The 21,104-nt window shown below is 46.3% G+C and overlaps 2 protein-coding genes across 4 annotated transcripts in view; both read left to right on the plus strand.

Moving 5' to 3' along the window:
• commd4 (COMM domain containing 4) overlaps positions 1 to 11,044 on the plus strand; it is a 12,527-nt gene extending 1,483 nt beyond the window's left edge. The window contains 8 exon segments of the mRNA XM_078429824.1: positions 611 to 652; positions 654 to 683; positions 2,161 to 2,226; positions 4,208 to 4,247; positions 5,922 to 6,041; positions 8,193 to 8,273; positions 8,556 to 8,732; positions 9,658 to 11,044. Of these exon segments, the coding sequence (XP_078285950.1) occupies positions 611 to 652; positions 654 to 683; positions 2,161 to 2,226; positions 4,208 to 4,247; positions 5,922 to 6,041; positions 8,193 to 8,273; positions 8,556 to 8,732; positions 9,658 to 9,698 (597 nt within the window). The 3' untranslated portion in view covers positions 9,699 to 11,044.
• Positions 11,045 to 14,432: 3,388 nt separating this feature from the next.
• Positions 14,433 to 21,104, plus strand: part of neil1 (nei-like DNA glycosylase 1) — a 29,697-nt gene continuing 23,025 nt past the window's right edge. For all 3 annotated transcript variants that reach the window (XM_078429949.1, XM_078429950.1, XM_078429951.1), the window contains exons 1-3: positions 14,433 to 14,657; positions 17,139 to 17,624; positions 18,922 to 19,041. In XM_078429949.1, the coding sequence (XP_078286075.1) occupies positions 17,152 to 17,624; positions 18,922 to 19,041 (593 nt within the window). In that variant the 5' untranslated portion in view covers positions 14,433 to 14,657; positions 17,139 to 17,151. The remainder of the gene's footprint in view (positions 14,658 to 17,138; positions 17,625 to 18,921; positions 19,042 to 21,104) is intronic.

The raw sequence follows: 21,104 nt of genomic DNA on the forward strand, positions 1-21,104 counted from the left end.
TCTCTCCCCTCTCTCACCCTCTATCTCTCCCCTCTCTCACCCTCTATCTCTCCCCTCTCTCTCTCTCTCTCTCTCTCTCTCTCTCTCTCTCTCTCTCTCCCTCTCTCTCTCCCTCTCTCTCCCTTTCTCTCTCCCTTTTCTCTCTCCCTCTCTCTCTCCCTCTCTATCTCCCTCCTCTATCTCCCCCTGCCTCTCCCCCTCCCTTCTCTCACACTCTCTCATTGTCATTCCTCCCATCTCTCTCTCTCTCCTCTTTTCTGTTTTCACCCGGGGGAATCCGAGTTCACGCTGTCGTGCGAACTCCACACAGACAGCACCCGCGGTCAGGATCGAACCCGGGTCTCTGGCGCCCTGAGGCAAGCAACTCTACCGCTGCGCCACCGCGCCTCCCTCTAAAATGTGTGTTGTTTATACAGAGGGTGGTGGGTGTCAGGAACAGGCTGCCAGGGCTGGTGGTGGAGACGGATACGATAGTGGTGTTTAAGAGGCTTTTGGATAAGAACATGGAGATATCTCTGACACTTTACATCTATTTTTGAAGCAAATCGCTGTGATTTGCAGTTGCAACGCCTGAAGTGGTATTCACTGTGACTCTTGTTCTGTTCCACAGAGGTTCCGTTTTTGTGGTGACCTGGACTGTCCCGACTGGGTTTTTGGCCGAAATCAGCACCTTGGCTAAAGTGGTTGAGTATCTATCTTGGACCTCTGCGTGCTACGATGTTCACTCTGCTCTGCCTGTCAACCAAGTCATCATCCCAGCAAAGTGTAGGAAGGAACTGCAGATAGACACAAAATGCTGGAGTAACTCAGCGGGACAGGCAGCATCTCTGGAGAGAAGGAATGGGTGACGTTTTGGGTCGAGACCCTTCTTCAGCCTTCAGACCCCAGTCTGAAGAAGGGTCTTGACCCTTGGGTATGGGGAGAAGGCAGGAACGGGGTACTGATTGAGAATGATCAGCCATGATCACATTGAATGGCAGTGCTGGCTCGAAGGGCCGAATGGCCTCCTGCACCTATTGTCTATTGTCCATCCTTTTGTATCTATCTTCGGATTAAACCAGCATCTGCACTTCCTTCCTACACATCATTCTGGAAAGCCTCCTTTGCACCCTTTCCAAAGCCTCCACATTGGTTTTAGTTTTGGTACAACTCGATAGAGCTGCTGCCTCACAGTGCCAGAGACCCTGGTTTCATCCTGACCTCGGGTGCTGTCTGTACGGAGTTTGCATGTTCTCCCCGTGACCTGCGTGGGTTTTCTCCGGGTGCTCCGGTTTCCTCCCACATCCCAAAGACGTGCAGGTTTGTAGATTAGTTGGCCCTCCTAGTTTGTAGGACGTGGAAGTTGGATAATGTAGATTGAGTGCACGGGCAGTCATAGGTCACCATGGTCTCGGTGAACCTGATTCCATGCTGTATCTCTAAACTAAACTAAAATAAAACTATGTGGGGCAGAGTACTAAAATAGACACAGAAAGCTGGAGTAACTCAGCGGGACAGGCAGCATCTCTGGAGAGAAGGAAAGGGTGACATTTCGCAGCGGTAGAGTTGCTGCCTTACAGCGAATGCAGCGCCGGAGACTCAGGTTCGATCCTGACTACGGGCGCCGTCTGTACGGAGTTTGTACGTTCTCCCCGTGACCTGCGTGGGTTTTCTCCGAGATCTTCGGTTTCCTCCCACACTCCAAAGACGTACAGGTTTGTAGGTTAATTGGCTGGGCAAATGTTTTTTAAAATTGTCCCTAGTGGGTGTAGGATAGTGTTAATGTGCGGGGATCGCTGGGGCGGCGCGGACCCCGGTGGGCCGAAGGGCCTGTTTCCGCGCTGTATCTCTAAATCTAAAAATCGAAACAAGACCCATCTTCAGACTGAAGGTATATACTTCGATACCTTCAAACATGGGTCTGGTACTGTTTGTTAAAGATTAATATTAAAGACAAACCAAACGAATTAAAATCCCACGATATGGAGTACAGGTTGGAATAATACCGAGAGCTTTGTTTTGCTGATGTTTAACGGTGTAATTTGTTTTGTGCTGCACCTTCAGTAGCAGAGGGTTTCACATTCAAGGTGGAATGGGCAATCGGTGTGTGAGGTGAGAGTGCGATGCTCACTGACTGTGTGGTTCTCCAGTCCTCTAACGCCGTTGTTTTTATCCTTGCAGTCGTCTGTGAAGATAAAGCTGCTCTGTGTCCAGGTACTGAGAGATCTCCTGGGAGATGGGATCGATGTAAGGACCATTTTGTTTTTGCAAGTATGATGGCGTGGTCTTTGAAGCTGAGGGTTTAAAGGGGAGGGGAGGGGATGGGATTGGGGAGGGTGGGTGGGTGTGGGTTCAGTAGTCATTGCCACATCTGATGGAAAGCTTCTTTACCATTTGTGCAGATTTTCTGGCTTTGATTGAATGGAACAGCTGCATTGATTACGGTTTACTGCGTTTGTTCAGTGTACAGACACCATCTGGCTCCTTAACCTGCACCAGCCCACACCAGCTCCTGATTACACACTTCTAGCCATTCTGTTGCTGTTAAGTCCAAACCCTGCCACCAACTTGATTATCAACATGTGCCATCTTTTGCAAATGGCCTAGAGTGTACAACTGTAGGTAGACACAAAATGCTGGAGTAACTCAGTGGGTCAGGCAGCATCTTGGGAGAGAAGGAATGGGTGACGTTTCGGGTCGAGACCCTTCTTCAGACTGAAAATCTGTACAGGTCATCTGTAAATGTTCTAGTGCAGTTTGTGGTGACTTGCAGCCGTTCTAGAGAGTACAGTGCAGGGCATGTTCTGGAGAGCAATGTGGACCATGTGTAAATGTTCTAGACTGTGTTGTGTAGATCACCGGCAAACGTTCTAGAGTACAGTGTGGGTCACTGGCAGGCATTCTAGAGTATACCGAGTGGGTCACCAGCAAATGTTCTAGAGTACAGTGCATGTCACTGACAACTGTTATCGGGTGTAAACATGTCATCTTCTGTGGACATTCTAGAATAGTGTAGGCCACCTTTTATGGATGTTGTCAGTATGCAGTGTAGGTTCACCTTCTGTAGATATGCACCATCAATGCCAGGCACCTTCTGTGAATCTTCCAGAGCTGCTGATATAACATCTTATAGAAACATATAAAATTATAAAAGGACCGGACAAGCAGGAAAAATGTTCCCAATGTTGGGCGAGTCCAGAACCAGGGGCCACAGTCTTAGAATAAAGGGGAGGCCGTTTAAAACTGAGGTGAAGAAGGAACTTTTTCACCCAGAGAGTTGTGAATTTGTGGAATTCCCTGCCACAGAGGGCAGTGGAGGCCAAATCACCGGATTTAAGAGAGAGTTAGATAGAGCTGTAGGAGCTAGTGGAATCAAGGGATATGGGGAGAAGGCAGGCATGGGTTATTGATTGTGGATGATCAGCCATGATCACAATGAATGGTGGTGCAGGGCCGAATGGCCTCCTCCTGCACCTATTTTCTATGTTTCTATGTACAGGTGTCATTAGGACTGGTACTAATATTACAAACATTAAAAAGAATCAATGGAATAAAAAGCTAAATAACTTCCCTTGGCCACGTAATCTCCTTTCCCACTTATAACAAGCTTGACCTTTTTTTATTATCAAAAAATATATTCAATTATTTAAAAACAATATTTAAAATGGAACAAAACAAAACGAACCCACCACCAGAATACAATACAAACAAATATATCAAATTAAACTATTATACCCAAGGATTTATTCACAAAATGCTGGAGTAACTCAGCAGGTCAGGCAGCATCTCGGGAGAGAAGGAATGGGTGACGTTTCGGGTCGAGACCCCTCTTCAGACTGATGTCAGGGGGGCGGGACAAAAGTATGACAAAAGTCCCGCCCCCGACATCAGTCTGAAGAAGGGTCTCGACCCGAAACGTCATCAATTCCTTCTCTCCCGAGATGCTGCCTGACCTGCTGAGTTACTCCAGCATTTTGTGAATAAATCGATTTGTACCAGCATCTGCAGTTATTTTCTTATACTATTATACCCAAGCTCGGCCATTGGCAGTGGTTGCATGGTTTTAGTGTTTGTGATGTTGCGGTTAAATACAGTGAGCTTGAGATGAAGTTTATTTTCAGTCATGTATGAGACCTGCTTTAAACGGACTCGTGTTTTTGCATTCACACCTTATTCAACTTGATGTTTCCTCACAATAATTTACTGTCTGTTATCTCTCTAATTGCAGTACGAGAAGATTACAAAACTAACTGCAGATGCCAAGTTTGGTATGTCTACCCCTTCAAACATAGTGATTAGCTTTGCCGTGTTGGAGTCATTAAAATATATGGTGACTTTTGACTGTGTTAAAAAATATTAATAACATTCCATACTACATGCTCTTGTGTGCAAGAGGATTGATGCCTAAATCCGACATGCAGGATAAGCTGTGTGTGATGTGAATCTGGTGAGCAAGCAGCATCAAACCCACCATTAAAGCATTAATGAATATGTAAGCACCATCGATCTAGTCACACGTCCTACGTAGCTTACAGACACCCTGCACATGTGAACAAGCATTCGGGAGACGGGCAGAGTGGACGGGTGATTGATTTGCCGTGGGGTGAAGTAACCTCCATCTTGGTGGGAATGGGCCGTTTACACATGCGCCTCACTGCGCCAGAGAACGTAGAACTGTACAGCACGGGAACAGGCCCTTCGGCCCACAATGTCTGTGCCGAACGTGATGCCAAGTTAAACGGATCCATAATCCCTCTATTCCTTGCACTTCCACGTGCCTCTCTAAAGGCCACTTAAATGCCACTGTTGGTTTGATCCCGACCTCCGGCACGGTCAGTATGGAGTTTCCTCAATAAACTGTCCCCAGTGTGTAGGGAGTGGATGAGAAAGTGGGATAGCATGGAACTGGTGATTGATGGTTAGTATGAGCTCAGTGGGCCGAAGGGCCAGTTTCCATGCTGTATCTATAAACTAAACTCAACTAAACATACTGGAGATACTTGGGTCAGAAGAACCTTTGGAAGGAGGAGCAGTCAATGTCAGATCAGTGGACGGTCGTTGCCATAAATGCTGCCTGCCTCAAGTTGAGCAGTTTAATGCAGATGTGCAGGGCAGTATGGTGGGGGCCTTGAATGCGTTGCCAGGGCTGGAGGTGGAGGCAGGTACCATGGTGGTGTTTAAGAGGCTTTCAGAGAAGTCCAGAGAATAGAGGGGGGTGGATCATATCATATCATATCATATCATATATATACAGCCGGAAACAGGCCTTTTCGGCCCACCAAGTCCGTGCCGCCCAGCGATCCCTGCACATTAACACTATCCTACACCCACTAGGGACAATTTTTACATTTACCCAGCCAATTAACCTACATACCTGTACGTCTTTGGAGTGTGGGAGGAAACCGAAGATCTCGGAGAAAACCCACGCAGGTCACGGGGAGAACGTACAAACTCCTTACAGTGCAGGCAGATGAGATTGGTTTAACTTGGCATGATGTTTGGCAAAGACTTTGTGCGCTGAAGGGCCTGTTCCTGTGCTGTACTGTTCTATGACAATAGACAATAGGTGCAGGAGTAGGCCATTCGGCCCTTCGAGCCAGCACCACCATTCAATGTGATCATGGCTGATCATTCTCAATCAGTACCCCGTTCCTGCCTTCTCCCCATACCCCCTGACTCCGCTATCCTTAAGAGCTCTATCTAGCTCTCTCTTGAATGCATTCAGAGAACTGGCCTCCACTGCCTTCTGAGGCAGAGAATTCCACTGTATTTACAGCATGTGGTGTTCCTTGCTGTAGAGAGTAAAACACTAATGATTTTTACTTGGTATTTTTAAATACCCACCTAGTTTATTTTGTGTATGTGGTGCAGTAAAATGAATCATTGCAAAGTTCATTTGGTACCTATCAGCATTTAATGCAGTCTAACTTGTTGGATTGCAGACTCCAGCGATATTAAAGCCACAGTTGCCGTGCTCAACTTTATACTGTCAAGTGCTGGCAAGTATGGAGTTAATGGAGAGTCATTGTCCAGCGAACTGCAACAACTTGGTCTGCCCAAAGGTACGGTTTCTCCAACCTGTCACACTGCCCGAGGTTTAAGAAGCTTCCTTTTTGTTTTAATCTGCATTAAACCTGAAGCTATGTAGGAAGGAACTGCCAACTTGTTCCTCTACAGGTAAAGGTACTTCAAACTTTACCTATGGTAGACACAAAATGCTGGAGTAACTCAGCAGGACAGCGATAAGGAAGTGTTAGGTGTTTGAAGTAAACTTATTTTCTAAAGTTCGTAACTCTGTGATCATGTATTATTTTCCTTTTCTGTTACGTTGATAGAATAAAAATGGCATATTAACCAATACAACATTATACAAAAATTTGTGGGAGTTCAGTCTCGGTTCTGTGATGTGTAGGAAGGAACTACAGATGCTGGTTTACACCGAAGATAGACACAAAATGTTGGAGTAACTCAGCGAGTCAGGCAGCATTTTTGGATAGAGGGAATGGGTGACGTTTTGGGTCGAGACCCTTCTTTAGACCTGAAGCTAGTGGGTCTGTGGTTCCCACTGATGGATGGATGGCTATGGTGATGTCCATGGATGTATCTCTGAGGAATTACACTAGTGGCCCAGCTGGTAGCACAGCCTCCTCACACCGCCACTGACCCGGGTTCCATCCTGACCACCCTGTGTGGAGTTCGCACGTTCTCCCTGGGACCACATGGGTTTCCTCCGGGTGCTCCAGGTTCCTCGCGCATCCCAAAGACGTGCGAGCTTGTGGGTTAACTGGCTTTTGTAAATTGCCCCTAGAGTGTAGGGAGTGGATGAGAAGGTGGGATAACATGTGAACAGGTGATCGATGGTCGGCGTGGACTCGGTGGGCCAAAGGGCCTGTTTTCATGCTGTATAATCTAAACTAAACATACCGTACCTGTAAACCAGTTGGAAAAAACCCTTCACAGCTATCTTAACCCTGCTCTTATGCATTCAGAGATTCTGAATTATATTCATAAAGATTTAAATTACTAAAAATCAATAGAACCATAATATATATATATTTTTTAAATGAAACGCCAATTAAAATTAATTAAGTATTCTTCTCTGAGCTATTCCTTTCCATTGTAATTGATTTTTGTTAGGTCTAAACTAGACTATCATATGTTGAAAGACTGGAGCGACTAGGCTTGTATACACTGGAATTTAGAAGGATGAGAGGAGATCTTATCGAAACGTATAAGATTATTAAGGGGTTGGACACGTTAGAGGCAGGAAACATGTTCCCAATGTTGGGGGAGTCCAGAACAAGGGGCCACAGTTTAAGAATAAGGGGTAGGCCATTTAGAACTGAGATGAGGAAAAACTTTTTCAGTCAGAGAGTTGTGAATCTGTGGAATTCTCTGCCTCAGAAGGTAGTGGAGGCCAATTCTCTGAATGCATTCAAGAGAGAGCTGGATAGAGCTCTTAAGGATAGCGGAGTCAGGGGGTATGGGGAGAAGGCAGGAACGGGGTACTGATTGAGAATGATCAGCCATGATCACATTGAATGGCGGTGCTGGCTCGAAGGGCCGAATGGCCTCCTCCTGCACCTATTGTCTATTGTCTATAAGTTAGGAAAAAGTTACCCTTCAGGTTCCTATTAAATCTTTCCCCTCACCTTGGACTTGTGTCCTCTGGTTCACCATTCCCCTACTCTGAACAAGAGAATCTGTGCATCTACCTGATCAATTCCATTACTGGAAACATCCTCCCCACATCCACTCTATCCAGGCCTTTCATAATTCAGCATGTTTTAATGAGATCACCCCTCATCTTTCTAAACTATTTTATCAGAACTGATTTTTGTAATTGATCAGGAGTATCTCAGCAGGACGCTGAGTTACTCCAGCACTTTGTGTCTTATCTTCGGTGTAAACCAGCATCTGCAGTTCCTTCCTACATATATTGTTATTTGTCCTTTGTGACAAATTTCTGACAGATCCATTTTGATTTGGAGCTGCCCCTGTTCTAATCCCACTGACATACACAGCTATGATTTAAGTAATTTTTAACTTTGTGTTAATATTGACCAGATTAAAGGTAAACGCTTATTGGGAGTGTTTCGGTTTGTCGACGACGTTGGTTTGAATTGGTGCAGAACTTGCCATTGGCTTTTTATAAAATCTTCAAAACTGGGACAAAGAGACTCCTTAACTAAACTTGCCATTTACGGTTTCAGAACATGCTGCAGCTCTTTGTAAATCCTATGAAGACAAACAGACTGCCCTTCAGGACAAACTAAAGGCGAGCAGTCTGCGATGTAAGTGGCATTTTATGATAAAGGTGGTTATTTGGACTTGATGCTTTGTGATTGTCGTCCAAAAATGGGAGAGGGCAAAATAAGGACATCTTTCGCTTTGTTTCTCAAATTAAGCCATTGACGTATTGCGTTCACTCAGTCCCAAGGGATGTGGGGAGAAAGCAGGAACGGGGTACTGATTTTGGATGATCGGCCATAATCATTGAATGGCAGTGCTGGTTCGAAGGGCCGAATGGCCTACTCCTGCACCTATTTTCTATGTTTCTGTGTCTTTCTGTACAGTAAACAAGCTGGGCTCGGTGTCATGGAGAGTGGACTACACACTGAGTTCCAGTGAGCTGAAGGAGGTCAACGAGCCAGTTGTTCACCTGAAGATGAATGTTCAGAATGTAGACACAGGCGCTGTGGAACCCACCGTGGTTTTGGTGTCGGCCGACAAGTTCAGAGTCTTACTCACAGGTGGGTTAACACAGCAACAGAGGAAAGGGCCTCAGTACTTACACCTGGCCACGCTGACAGCTTTACGTAACAGCTTCAAGTGACAGGTTCAACCTGCGCTTCTAATGACTAAATCTACTTTGTAACTTCTGCTTCAGTCTGAAGATTGGTTCTCTCCTGTCGTTTAACTTTAGTTTTTTTAATTTTTATCCTCAAGTTCAAAGCCCTTTGTGGCCTAAATAGCCATCTCCAACTACATTAGGTCATGTGATAGGAGCAGAAATAGGCCACTCGGCCCATCAAGTCTACTCCACCATTCAATCATGGCTGATCTATCTCTCCCTCCTAACCCCATTCTCCTGCCTTCTCCCCATAACCCCTGACACCCGTACTAATCAACAATCTATCTATCTCTGCCTTAAATATATCCATTGACTTGGCCTCCACAGCCTTCTTCCACAATTGTTATAACCAAATAATGAAAGGCCTAGATAGAGTGGATGTGGAGAGGATGTTACCAGTTGTTTCAGTTTAGGTTTACTGCGTGGAATCGGGGCCCTTTGGTTTAGGTTTATTATTATCACGTGTACGGAGGTACAGTGAAAAGCTTTGCTTTGCACGCTAAACAATCGGATCGGATAATACTCTCCATAAATACAATCAAATCAAGCTCACGCTCAAAGGGGAAGATACAGAGTGCAGAATATAGTTCTCAGCATTGTAGTGCACCAGTTCCAGAGACAAAGTCCAATGTCTACACTGCGGTAGAGGTGAATCGGACAGCACCCTAGCTGATGGAAGTAGTTTTCATAAGCCTGGTAACAGAGGGGAAGAAGCTGTCCCTGAGTGTGGTGGTGTGGGCTTTCAAACTCCTGCAAATTGTTTCTGGAAGAGACACCACTGTGATAATGGCTGATACCTGCTCCTGTTTCTCTCTTCTCCTCAGAACTCAAGCAAGCACAAGCACTGATGAACGCCTTGAACTAAACCGTGAGGCGCAACTATGTCCAACTTTGTCCCACGCTGTGATCTTGCTGGAGGGGCAGGAGATTGGAAACAAAGAGAGTGAATGGCCTGATGTTTTTATTAAAAGAAACCTGGTGACCTGTTGGTCCTTGTAGATGAGGTTGCTGGGGTGGTGAATCCCAGGGCACCTGTGCATTCCATTTAAACACTTATGCCAACAATGCAAAAATATGTTTGCAAGTTTGGTGGATTAGAATTTGACTGTTTATCTTAACCAAGCACTTTGCAGGGACTTGTTTGTGTCTGATGCATTAATCTTTAGCCTCGCTGTGAAAATATAACTGAACTACTCTAGACTGATCTCACAGCCTGCTTTATGTCTATTTACTCTGAAAAGGGGTCTCGACCCGAAACGTCACCTATTCCTTCTCTCCAGAGATGCTGCCTGACTTGCTGAGTAACTCCAGCTTTTTGTGTCTGTCTCCATGTCTCTCTGATCTCTGCCCTCTGATCTCTGCTCTCTGCATTGCACTCTGCTCAAACAGCTGCAGCAGATTGAATCATTGACTGCTTATTTCAGTTAAGTTTCAAGTCCATCTGACGTGAGGTGCATAGCCACCTTTGGAACATCTGTTCAGGGCAGCAGATTAGGCATCTTAACTCGAGTCTGTGTCTACAAGGATGAAATTTGGAAATATTATCCCATCACAATTGGAAGCTGAGGAATTGGGACAATGGGAATGAGCTCATCGTGTAATGCTGTGTTCCACATTGACCCACACGACCTTTGTATCCTCAATAATTCCTCCATTCATTAATCAGTCGATCAATTAATTAAACAATTAAATAAATGTCTTTATTGACTAAGTAACTAACAGTAATGGGTTGAACACATTCAGCTGCTAAAACCTATGGAGCTGTCCTTCCTGACGCTAATCTCACAGGAACGTGCAGTTAATTAGACAACCGAGAAGGGATCTGCTTTTTCTGGATGTAGTACTTGTTTGATAGGGAAGGTGCTGATGTGAAGAAGGGTCCCAACCTGAAACGTCACCTATCCATTTTCTCCAGGGATGCTGGCTGACCCGCTGAGTTACTCCAGCTGTTTGCGTCTTATCTTTGTTATCGTCCAGCATCTGCCGTTGTTACATAGTGTTTCTGGTCACAGTTGAAGATCTTTTGAGTATTCCAATTCACCGACCGCTAGGTTTATGCTATGCACAGATTTTTTTTTCTTTCGGTTTTCAGCTCAAATGCCGAAAAGATGTTATTGCGGCCAAACTGGAATTCATGTTAAGTGCCGCCCAGCTAATTAATGGCAGTGTGTCAACATAAATTGTGAAAATAAAGTTTTAAGTTTGTCGGAACTGCGTTTTGTTTTATTGGATTGGTTTATCATATCATATCATATAATATATATACAGCCGGAAACAGGCCCTTTCGGCCCACCAAGTCCGTGCCAATAGACAATAGACAATAGACAATAGGTGCAGGAGTAGGCCATTCAGCCCTTCGAGCCAGCACCGCCATTCAATGCGATCATGGCTGATCACTATCAATCAGTACCCCGTTCCTGCCTTCTCCCCATACCCCCTCACTCCGCTATCCTTAAGAGCTCTATCCAGCTCTCTCTTGAAAGCATCCAACGAACTGGCCTCCACTGCCTTCTGAGGCAGAGAATTCCACACCTTCACCACCCTCTGACTGAAAAAGTTCTTCCTCATCTCCGTTCTAAATGGCCTACCCCTTATTCTCAAACTGTGGCCCCTTGTTCTGGACTCCCCCAACATTGGGAACATGTTATCTGCCTCTAATGTGTCCAATCCCCTAATTATCTTATATGTTTCAATAAGATCCCCCCTCATCCTTCTAAATTCCAGTGTATACAAGCCCAATCGCTCCAGCCTTTCAACATACGACAGTCCCGCCATTCCGGGAATTAATCTAGTGAACCTACGCTGCACGCCCTCCATAGCAAGAATATCCTTCCTCAAATTTGGAGACCAAAACTGCACACAGTACTCCAGGTGCGGTCTCACCAGGGCCCGGTACAACTGTAGAAGGACCTCTTTGCTCCTATACTCAACTCCTCTTGTTACGAAGGCCAACATTCCATTGGCTTTCTTCACTGCCTGCTGAACCTGCATGCTTCCTTTCATTGACTGATGCACTAGGACACCCAGATCTCGTTGAACTCCCCCTCCTCCTAACTTGACACCATTCAGATAATAATCTGCCTTTCTATTCTTACTTCCAAAGTGAATAACCTCACACTTATCTACATTAAACTGCATCTGCCATGTATCCGCCCACTCACACAACCTGTCCAAGTCACCCTGCAGCCTTATTGCATCTTCCTCACAATTCACACTACCCCCCAACTTAGTATCATCTGCAAATTTGCTAATGGTACTTTTAATCCCTTCGTCTAAGTCATTAATGTATATCGTAAATAGCTGGGGTCCCAGCACCGAACCTTGCGGTGCCGCCCAGCGATCCCCGCACATTAACACTATCCTACACACACTAGGGACAATCTGCTCTTCGTTCCTTAGTCACCTGTTTGTCTGCTTTTCACCACAGGCTTTTGTCATCCCCTCACCTGCATTGGCCTATCCTCCCACTCCTACCCCTCTTGTCCAGCTTCTCCCCCAATCTAACATCAGTCTGATGAAGGGCCCCAACCCTCCTTGTGTCCATTCCCTCCCCCACGCTGCCTGGCCCGCTGAGTTCCTCCAGCACTTTGTATTTTGCTCAAAATTCTGCAGCGTCTGCAGTTCCTTATCCCTCCATTTACTCAAAAGGACACAAGGTGCTGGATTGTCTCAGCGGGTTTAGATTTAGATACAGCGCGGAAACAGGCCTTTCGGCCCACCGAGTCCGCGCTGCCCAGCGATCCGCGCACATTAACACTATCCTACACACACTAGGGACAATTTTTACATTTACCCAGTCAATTAACCTACAAACCTGTACGCCTTTGGAGTGTGGGAGGAAACCGAAGATCTCGGAGAAAACCCACGCAGGTCACGGGGAGAACGTACAAACTCCAGCATGGAAACAGGCCCTTTGAGTCCATGCCAACCACAATCACCCATTCACTAGTTCTATCATACACACCAGGGACAATTTACAGAAGCCAATTAACCTACGAACCTCCACACCTTTGGAGTCATAGAGTGACACAGTGTGGAAACAGGTCCTTCGGCCCAACTTGCCCACAAGTTGGGAGAAAATCGGAGTACCCGGAGAAAACACACACAGTCACAGGGAGAATGTGCAAACTCCGTACAGCGGCTCAGGCAGCATCTCTGGAGAACATGGATAGGTGACTTCAAGAAGGGTCTCAACTTAAAAGGTTGCCTATCCATGTTCTTCAGAGATGCTGCTTGGCCCACTGAGTTACTCCAGCACTTTTGCTTATTAAGCGGCATCTGCAGTTCCTTGTTTTTCAATCTCCTCTTTGGCAACATTTGCAAACAGGTCCTTGTTGCTTTGGGATGTTGCTGTGTGCCACAAATGGACTGCCACGCGACCTGTGCAACAGTTTGAAAGGCATCTGCTTCCCTCCGAAACGCAGCGAGCACCCAGGTAGTGAAGCTGAATAACTTTAGGATTGTAGGAGACGAGGAAAAACGTTTTCACTCAGAGAGTTGTGAATCTGTGGAATCTGTGGAATTCTCTGCCTCAAAAGGCAGTGGAGGCCAATTCTCTGAATGCATTCAAGAGAGAGTTAGATAGAGCTGTTAATGATAGCGGAGTCAGGGGGTATGGGGAGAAGGCAGGAACGGGATACTGATTGAGAATGATCAGCCATGATCACATTGAATGGCGGTGCTGGCTCGAAGGGCTGAATGGCCTCCTCCTGCACCTATTGTCAATAATTACCCTTAATTCCCTGATTGCTGTCCTAGAATATTATACTTGATTGTTTCATTGCTGTTGTAGGATTGTAAGTCTTTGCAGAAAGCTATTATCCTTAATTCTCTGAGTGTTATTGGATTGCAAGTCTTTGCTGAATATTACACTTGATTGTTTCACTGTTCGTGTAGGTTCTTCACAGAATGTTGTTCCTTTTGATTCTCTGTTATCGGATTGCAAGTCTGCAGAATTGTATTGTACTTCATTCTCTCTATAAAGGAGTGTTATTTTATTCACGAGGATAGGCACAAAAAGCTGGAGTAACTCAGCAGGACAGGCAGCATCTCTGGAGAGAAGGAATGGGTGATGTTTCAGGTCGAGACCCATTCCTTCTCTCCAGAGATGCTGCCTGTCCCGCTGAGTTACTCCAGCATTTTGTGTCTGTCTTCGGTTTAAACCAACATCTGCAGTTCCTTCCTGCACATACTGTAGGCAGGGAAACCCTGCTCCTTCCTTTAACACCGACGTTAAGTTGCTGTAAGTACACTACAAGTAGTATATGCAGTAACACTACAAGTAGTATATGCAGTAACACTACAAGTAGTATATGCAGTAACACTACAAGTAGTATATGCAGTAACACTACAAGTAGTATATGCAGTAACACTACAAGTATGCAGTAACACTACAAGTATGCAGTAACACGACAAGTATGCAGTAACACGACAAGTATGCAGTAACACTACAAGTATGCAGTAACACTACAAGTATGCAGTAACACTACAAGTATGCAGTAACACTACAAGTACCAGGCTGCATTACTGAGGAAGTGAAACCCTCACTTTGAGCAGAGAGGAAGAGACGCCGGGAATTAGCTGCGGTTCGTTCATACTAAAGGCTGCATTGCAATGTTGCAGGCTTGGTGTTTATTTTGATTGCACTGATCATTTCCATGCGTGCCTGTAATCTTGTTTAGATGCAAACTTGCTCCATTTAACTGCGCGTCCAGGCAGCTTTGTAACAGATTGCCCGTGAGCACACGCCTGCAACTAATCCCACGTTGTGTGTATCAGGACAAGAGTGAACTTTGCAGAGAGTCCAGGACCTCATTTTGGAAAGGTATCTCGTTTAAGGTTTGAACCTTTCGGGTTTATTCGACAGGTTGCTGTCCGGGTTGTTATATGTGCTGTGCTGGGGTATTTGTGGGGAGCTTGGTGCTTTAAATGTGGACACATAAACATAAACATATGATACTGGTGTGGACACATAAACAAAAAGGTGGAGCAACTCAGCGGGACAGGCAGCATCTCAAGTCAAGTCTACTTTATTTGTCACATACACATACAAGATGTGAATGATCAGCCATGATCAGTGCGTGCTACTTACTGTATGTTTCATTTACTACAAAAAAATTAGTACCTAATCAGATGTACAGCACTTTGGTCAACGTGGGTTGTTTTTAAATGTGCTATACAAATAAAATGGACTTGACTTGACTTGACATTGAATGGTGGTGCTGGCTCGAAGGGCTGAATGGCCTCCTCCTGCACCTATTGTCTATTGTCTATATTGTAGACTCTATAAGATGTGCAGTGAAATGAAAGTGGCCACGCCTGCGGATTGTGCTAAACTACAAACAGAATATAATTTTTTTTAACACAAAAAATAAATTAATACAGTAAATTAAATTAGTCCCTGGTGATATGAGAGTTAACAGTCCTGATGGCCTGTGGGAAGAAACTCCATCTCATCCTCTCTGTTTTCACAGCGTGACAGCGGAGGCGTTTGCCTGACCGTAGCAGCTGGAACAGTCCGTTGCTGGGGTGGTAGGGGTCCCCCATAATGTTGCTGGCTCTGGATCTGCACCTCCTGATGTAAAGATCCTGCAGGGGGGCGAGTGTAGTTCCCATGGTGCATTCAGCCGAACGCACTACTCTCTGCAGGGCCATCCTGTCCTGGGCAGAACTGTTCCCAAACCAGACTGTAATGTTGCCGGACAAGATGCTTTCTACAGTCTCTGGAGAGAATCTGCTGTTGCCCAACCTGTCTCGCCAACTCTACGCCAAATCTACGCCAACATTCAGTTGCCTATGACCACCGTCCCAGCTCTCTACCCTCCTAAACATGTCACACACGACCCCAACTTCCATCCCTCCCACAGTCACACCTGTGATCTCGCTCTGCTGAATGTAGAAAGAGAAGAAACTGAAAAAACTGACTCTGGTCACATCATAGACCAATTTGCAATGAAGGTGCAGTTATAATTTTCATGTGGTGCCATAATTTGTTAATTGAAAGATTAACGAGCGTGACTTGTATTTTTGAGCTGATGTTATGGTAAAGGTGTCTAAAAGATGGGTGTCATCTGTTTGCACAATGTCAGTGCTTGCCATAGGCGCCATTTTCCGTAGATACGTCCCCAACCCACCATGCATCTCTTCCACAGTCACATCCAGATTGTTAACGTGTATAAAAACACAATGAAAACCTCAAGCCTCTCCTGGTGCAACTCCAGAGATGCTGCCCGACCCGCTGGTGGGTTACTCCAGCACAGTGCTCTGGAGAGCATGGATAGATAGGTTCCTCATGCTGTTCCTGGTCTCTCAGATGTCACTAAAGTGTGAGGTTCCACTGCCCTGTCACATATAGGACTCGTGTTGGAAACAAAACTGCAGATGCTGGTTAAAATCGAAGGTAGACTGATGTGTCCGAAACGTCACCCATTCTTTCTCTCCCGAAATGTTGCCTGACCCGCTGAGTTACTCCAGCATTTTGTGTCTACATATAGGAGTCACGTTTACTTTCAGTTACACAGCAGATATTTCCCAGCGAATATTAATATTAAAATAGCAAGGGGCCTCGTTAAGTTCAAAGAGAACTTGATGCAATGACGCGTTATTGTCACGTCCACCCAGGTACAGGACAATGCTTTGCTTTGTGGACAACCTGGTGGAGTCACAGAGCAGGCCTCACCTAGGCTGTACACAAGAGTCTACACAAGAGGAATACATCAGGTAGATGCACAGAGTCTTTTCCCCAGAGTAGGGGAATCGAGGACCAGAGGACATAGGTTCAAGGTGAAGGGGAAAAGATTTAATCGGAATCTGAGGGGTAACTTTTCACACAGAGGGTGGTGGGTGTATGGAACAAGCTGCCAGAGGAGGTGGTTGAGGCTGGGACTATCCCAACGTTTAAGAAACAGTTGGACGGGTGCATGGATAGGACAGGTTTGAAGGGTTATGGACCAAACGCGGGCAGGTGGGACTAGTGTAGCTGGGACATTGTTGACCGGTGTGGGCGAGTTGGGCCAAAGGGCTTGTTTCCACAATGTATCACTATGAAACTCTATGAGTCGTCATGTTTCTGGCGCCGACCAAGTTACAAAGGTTCACCAAACAGCCCTATCCCTTATCCCCCCCCCCCCGTTGGGTCCCCCTTCATTCTGGGTGTGGGGAATAGACCCAGCGAGTTTCAAAGGAGTGAAGCCAATAATACCGGGTGTTTACTTTATCTCTTGGTTTGTGTTCCCCGAAGAAACCCATTGCAGCACCAACTGAGTCCAAGCCTCTCAGGATCCATCTTGTTTTGTCCCACCTGTAGGCTGCCCTGCAGGATGCCTGAAGGTCCTGAGCTTCACATGGCCAGCCGCTTTGTCAACAGGGTGTGCTGTGGCCTGGTGTTCTCGGGGAGCGTGGAGAAGTCGGCCGTGAGCAAGAACAGTGAGGTGCCATTCCAGTGTGATGCCTACATCATCACGGCAGCGTCTCGTGGGAAGGAGGTCAAGTTGACCCTGTCACCGATCGAAGAGGAGGAGAGGAAGGAGGACGGAGGTCCCTCGGCGGCGGGGGGCGAGGCAGGGTGGCCCGGCCCGATGGACATCATCTTCCGCTTCGGCATGTCGGGCTCCTTCCAACTGGCGGCCGCAGAGGAGATCCCGAAACACGCCCACCTCAGGTTCCTCACCAGAGACTGCCCCAGCCAGGCCCTGTGCTTCGTAGATCCCAGAAGGTTCGGCAGCTGGGCAGTGAACGGGAGCTGGCAGCCAGACCGCGGACCCTGCGTGATGTTTGAGTACGAGAAGTTCAGGTATAACGTCGTCGAATCATAGAACCGCCCACCCACCCTCCTTGCCCATCTTGTCCACACCAACAGCCAAACCCAACTAGGCAAGCCCTGTTTGTAAGAGGCAGGCCCAACGCAAATTGGAGGAGCAGCACCTCATATTTCGCCTGGTCAGCTTACAACCCAGCGCTATAAATATTGACTTCTCTAACTTCAAGTGGGCGGCACGGTAGCGCAGCGGTAGAGTTGCTGCTTTACAGCGAATGCAGCGCCGGAGACTCAGGTTCGATCCTGACTACAGGTGCTGCACTGTAAGGAGTTTGTACGTTCTCCCCGTGACCTGCGTGGGTTTACTCCGAGATCTTCGGTTTCCTCCCACACTCCAAAGACGTACAGGTATGTAGGTTAATTGGCTGGGTAAATGTAAAAAATTGTCCCTAGTGGGTGTAGGATAGTGTTAATGTACGGGGATCGCTGGGCGGCACGGACTTGGAGGGCCGAAAAGGCCTGTTTCCGGCTGTATATATATAATATGATATGAAGTAACTGTCTCTCCATCCCTCCCCCACCCAAGTCGTACCAGCTTCAAAGTCATCTTGTTGAGTCTCTTTATATGTAACTCGTTCTCACCTAGCCCACAGCTAACAATGGCCTGTTTCCTTTATCATCGTTACTTATTTGCGAATCTTTCATTAATTTGTTCTATATCTCTCTCTCTACATCACCGTCTATATCTCTCGTTTCCCTCTCCCCTGAATCTCAGCCTGAAAAAGGGTCTTGTCCCAAAACGTCACCCATTCCTTCTCTCCAGAGATGCTGCCTGACCCGCTGAGTTACTCCAGCATTTTGTGTCCATCTTCAATTTAAATCAGCACCTGCAGTTCCTTCCTACACATGAAGTTGCTTTACCTGTGCACTTTGCTGTAAGTGACATAGCCGGTGATCGAACCAGGGTCGCCAACTGTCCCATATTAGCCGGGACATCCCGTATTTTGGGCTAAATTGGTTTGTACCATACGGGACCCCCTTGTCCCGTAATGGTAGGGTTCCCAACTTCCTCACTCCCAAATACGGGACAAGGTGATGTCACCGCCCCGCGCCCCCACGTGACCTCACCCAGCCAGTGGCCACGTGCTCCCGCTCCACCAATGGTGGCCGCCCGGGCCGGGAGCACGTGGCCGCTGGCTGGGTGAGGTCACGTGGGGCACGCATGGGGCATGCGGTGGTGACGTCACCTTGTCCCGTATTTGGGAGTGAGGACGTTGGCAACCCTAGATCAAAACACATTGCTTAACGTGGCCTCTCTTGCCGACCCACGCAGGGAGAACGTGCAGTCACACCTGGCTGACAAAGCCTTCGACAAGCCCATCTGTGAGGTGCTGCTAAATCAGAGCTACTTCAACGGAATCGGGAACTATCTCCGTGCCGAGATTCTCCACAGGTGAGCCATTTTGTTTCATTCACACTGAACATAGAACAGTACAGGTAGACACAAAATGCTGGAGTAACTCAGCGGGACAGGCAGCATCTCTGGAGAGAAGGAATCGGGACCCTTCTGTCTCGATCCCAAACGTCACCCATTCCTTCTCTCCAGAAATGCTGCCTGTCCTGCTGAGTTACTCCAGCATTTTGTGGCCACCATCAATTTAAACCAGCACCTGCAGTTCTTTCTTACAACTGGAACAGTACAGCACAGGAACGGGCCCTTCAGCCCACAATGTTTGTGCTGGACAATAATGCCACAAGTTAGACTGATCACATCTGCCTGCACATTATCCATATCCTTCTAGTTCCCTTCATTTCCCTGTGGATGTCTGAAAGCCCCTTAAATGCCACTATTGTGTTTCGTAAGATCACGAGAAAGGAGAAACTGTGTAGCTGGTCTCTGTGGCGCGGCCGATGGGTTACCTAAACTTGCCGCGAATGGGCTGGCCGTTCTCCGCACATTACCCAAACACAACGAATAGTTGAGCAGTGACCATGAAACTCGGAAAATCTTCCAGCGATTAGATCGAAAGAAATTGCTTGTCATTGTCCTTTTCCATTGGAGCCCTTTTCTCGTAATGAATGAACTAAGCTAAATAAATTAATCTCCCTTCAGTCTCGACCTGAAACGTCACCCATTCATTCTCTCCAGAGATTGTTGTAGTTCGTGCCCTATGAACAGAATAGTCAGACAACCGAATTCGTATAACCTCTTTATTTTACTCACCCAGGTGGGAGAGAGTCTAGAAACCGGAGCGTTTAGAAACACTCAGGAAGCTAGTGTAGTCTCTCTCCCCGAATGCTAACAATTACACATATTTATACCCAAAATACATTTCCTGTTGCTACCATATATGGCAAGTTTTACAATGTCCTATAAATCTTTATGTCCCCTTTAGGACCCCCCATGTCCTCCGTGTCCTGTGTGACCTACATGTCCTCGGTATTCCCAGGACCAAAGAACAGTCGATATGACCAAATGTTCCCCTTAACCATCAAAGGATGGTCAACCATCAAAGCCTTAAAGCCAGTTGCCCATATCAAAGGATGCACTTAGCCATAAACCGTGCCTCTGTGCTGTCAACAGGATGTCCTGGCAACATAATCGAACTGGAGCTTTTACAACTTTTTTACACCCCTGCAATAAAACCCATATGGCCAAATGTTCGAATGTTTAACCCCTTACATTCCCCTCTTTGATTATACTATAATCACCGTTTGTGTTGTTTTCTTTTTCTTTTTAAATTGACCGATTAACAAGTAGTTGGCGTATATATGGACCGAAACAATAACAAATTAACAGAATCACTACAATTAACAGAAAGATACTGCCATAATGGAAAATCGGCCCCCACAAATATCCTAAACCAAACCAATCCCATCCTGAAGCATTAATTTGATTTTGGGCTAAATCTGACCCTATTTTCCTAGTCAAGCCAAGTCAATTTTATTTGTATAGCACATTTAAAAACAACCCACATTGACCAAAGTGCTGTACATCTGTTCAGGTACTAAGGACGAACATACAATGGCACACAAACATAACAGCACATACATAAACAGTTCACAGCGCCCCCTCAGAGGGCTCAAACACTAAATGCTCTTTCTATAACCTCCTTCACATGCCCCGCAATATTGGTGATATTAGAGGATACATCTGGTACAAATGTACAACATTCTTGCCCTATCATAGCACAGGTATCCCCTTTCTCGGCTAGCAGGAAATCTAGAGCCATACGATTCTGGAGAGCGACAAGACGCAGGGCCATCATTTCAGTTGTTAACTGGCCTATTTGTTTCTGAGTCTCGTACAGTCCATCAGCAGTACAATTTGCTAATTGTTCCAGGGCACTAGCTAAGTTTCAAATTTCAGTTCCCGCCCGAGCGGTTCCCCATCTCGGGAATATTATCCACCAAAACCTCTCAAACTCCGATACAGCTCGTTTAGAGCGCCACTCTGGATGCTGTAGAGGATGATTTATAATTCGTAAATGTGGGATTACAAAAGCTAGATAACAG

The sequence above is a fragment of the Rhinoraja longicauda genome, chromosome 38 (genome assembly GCF_053455715.1).
Source record: "Rhinoraja longicauda isolate Sanriku21f chromosome 38, sRhiLon1.1, whole genome shotgun sequence".
Lineage (NCBI taxonomy): Eukaryota > Metazoa > Chordata > Chondrichthyes > Rajiformes > Arhynchobatidae > Rhinoraja > Rhinoraja longicauda.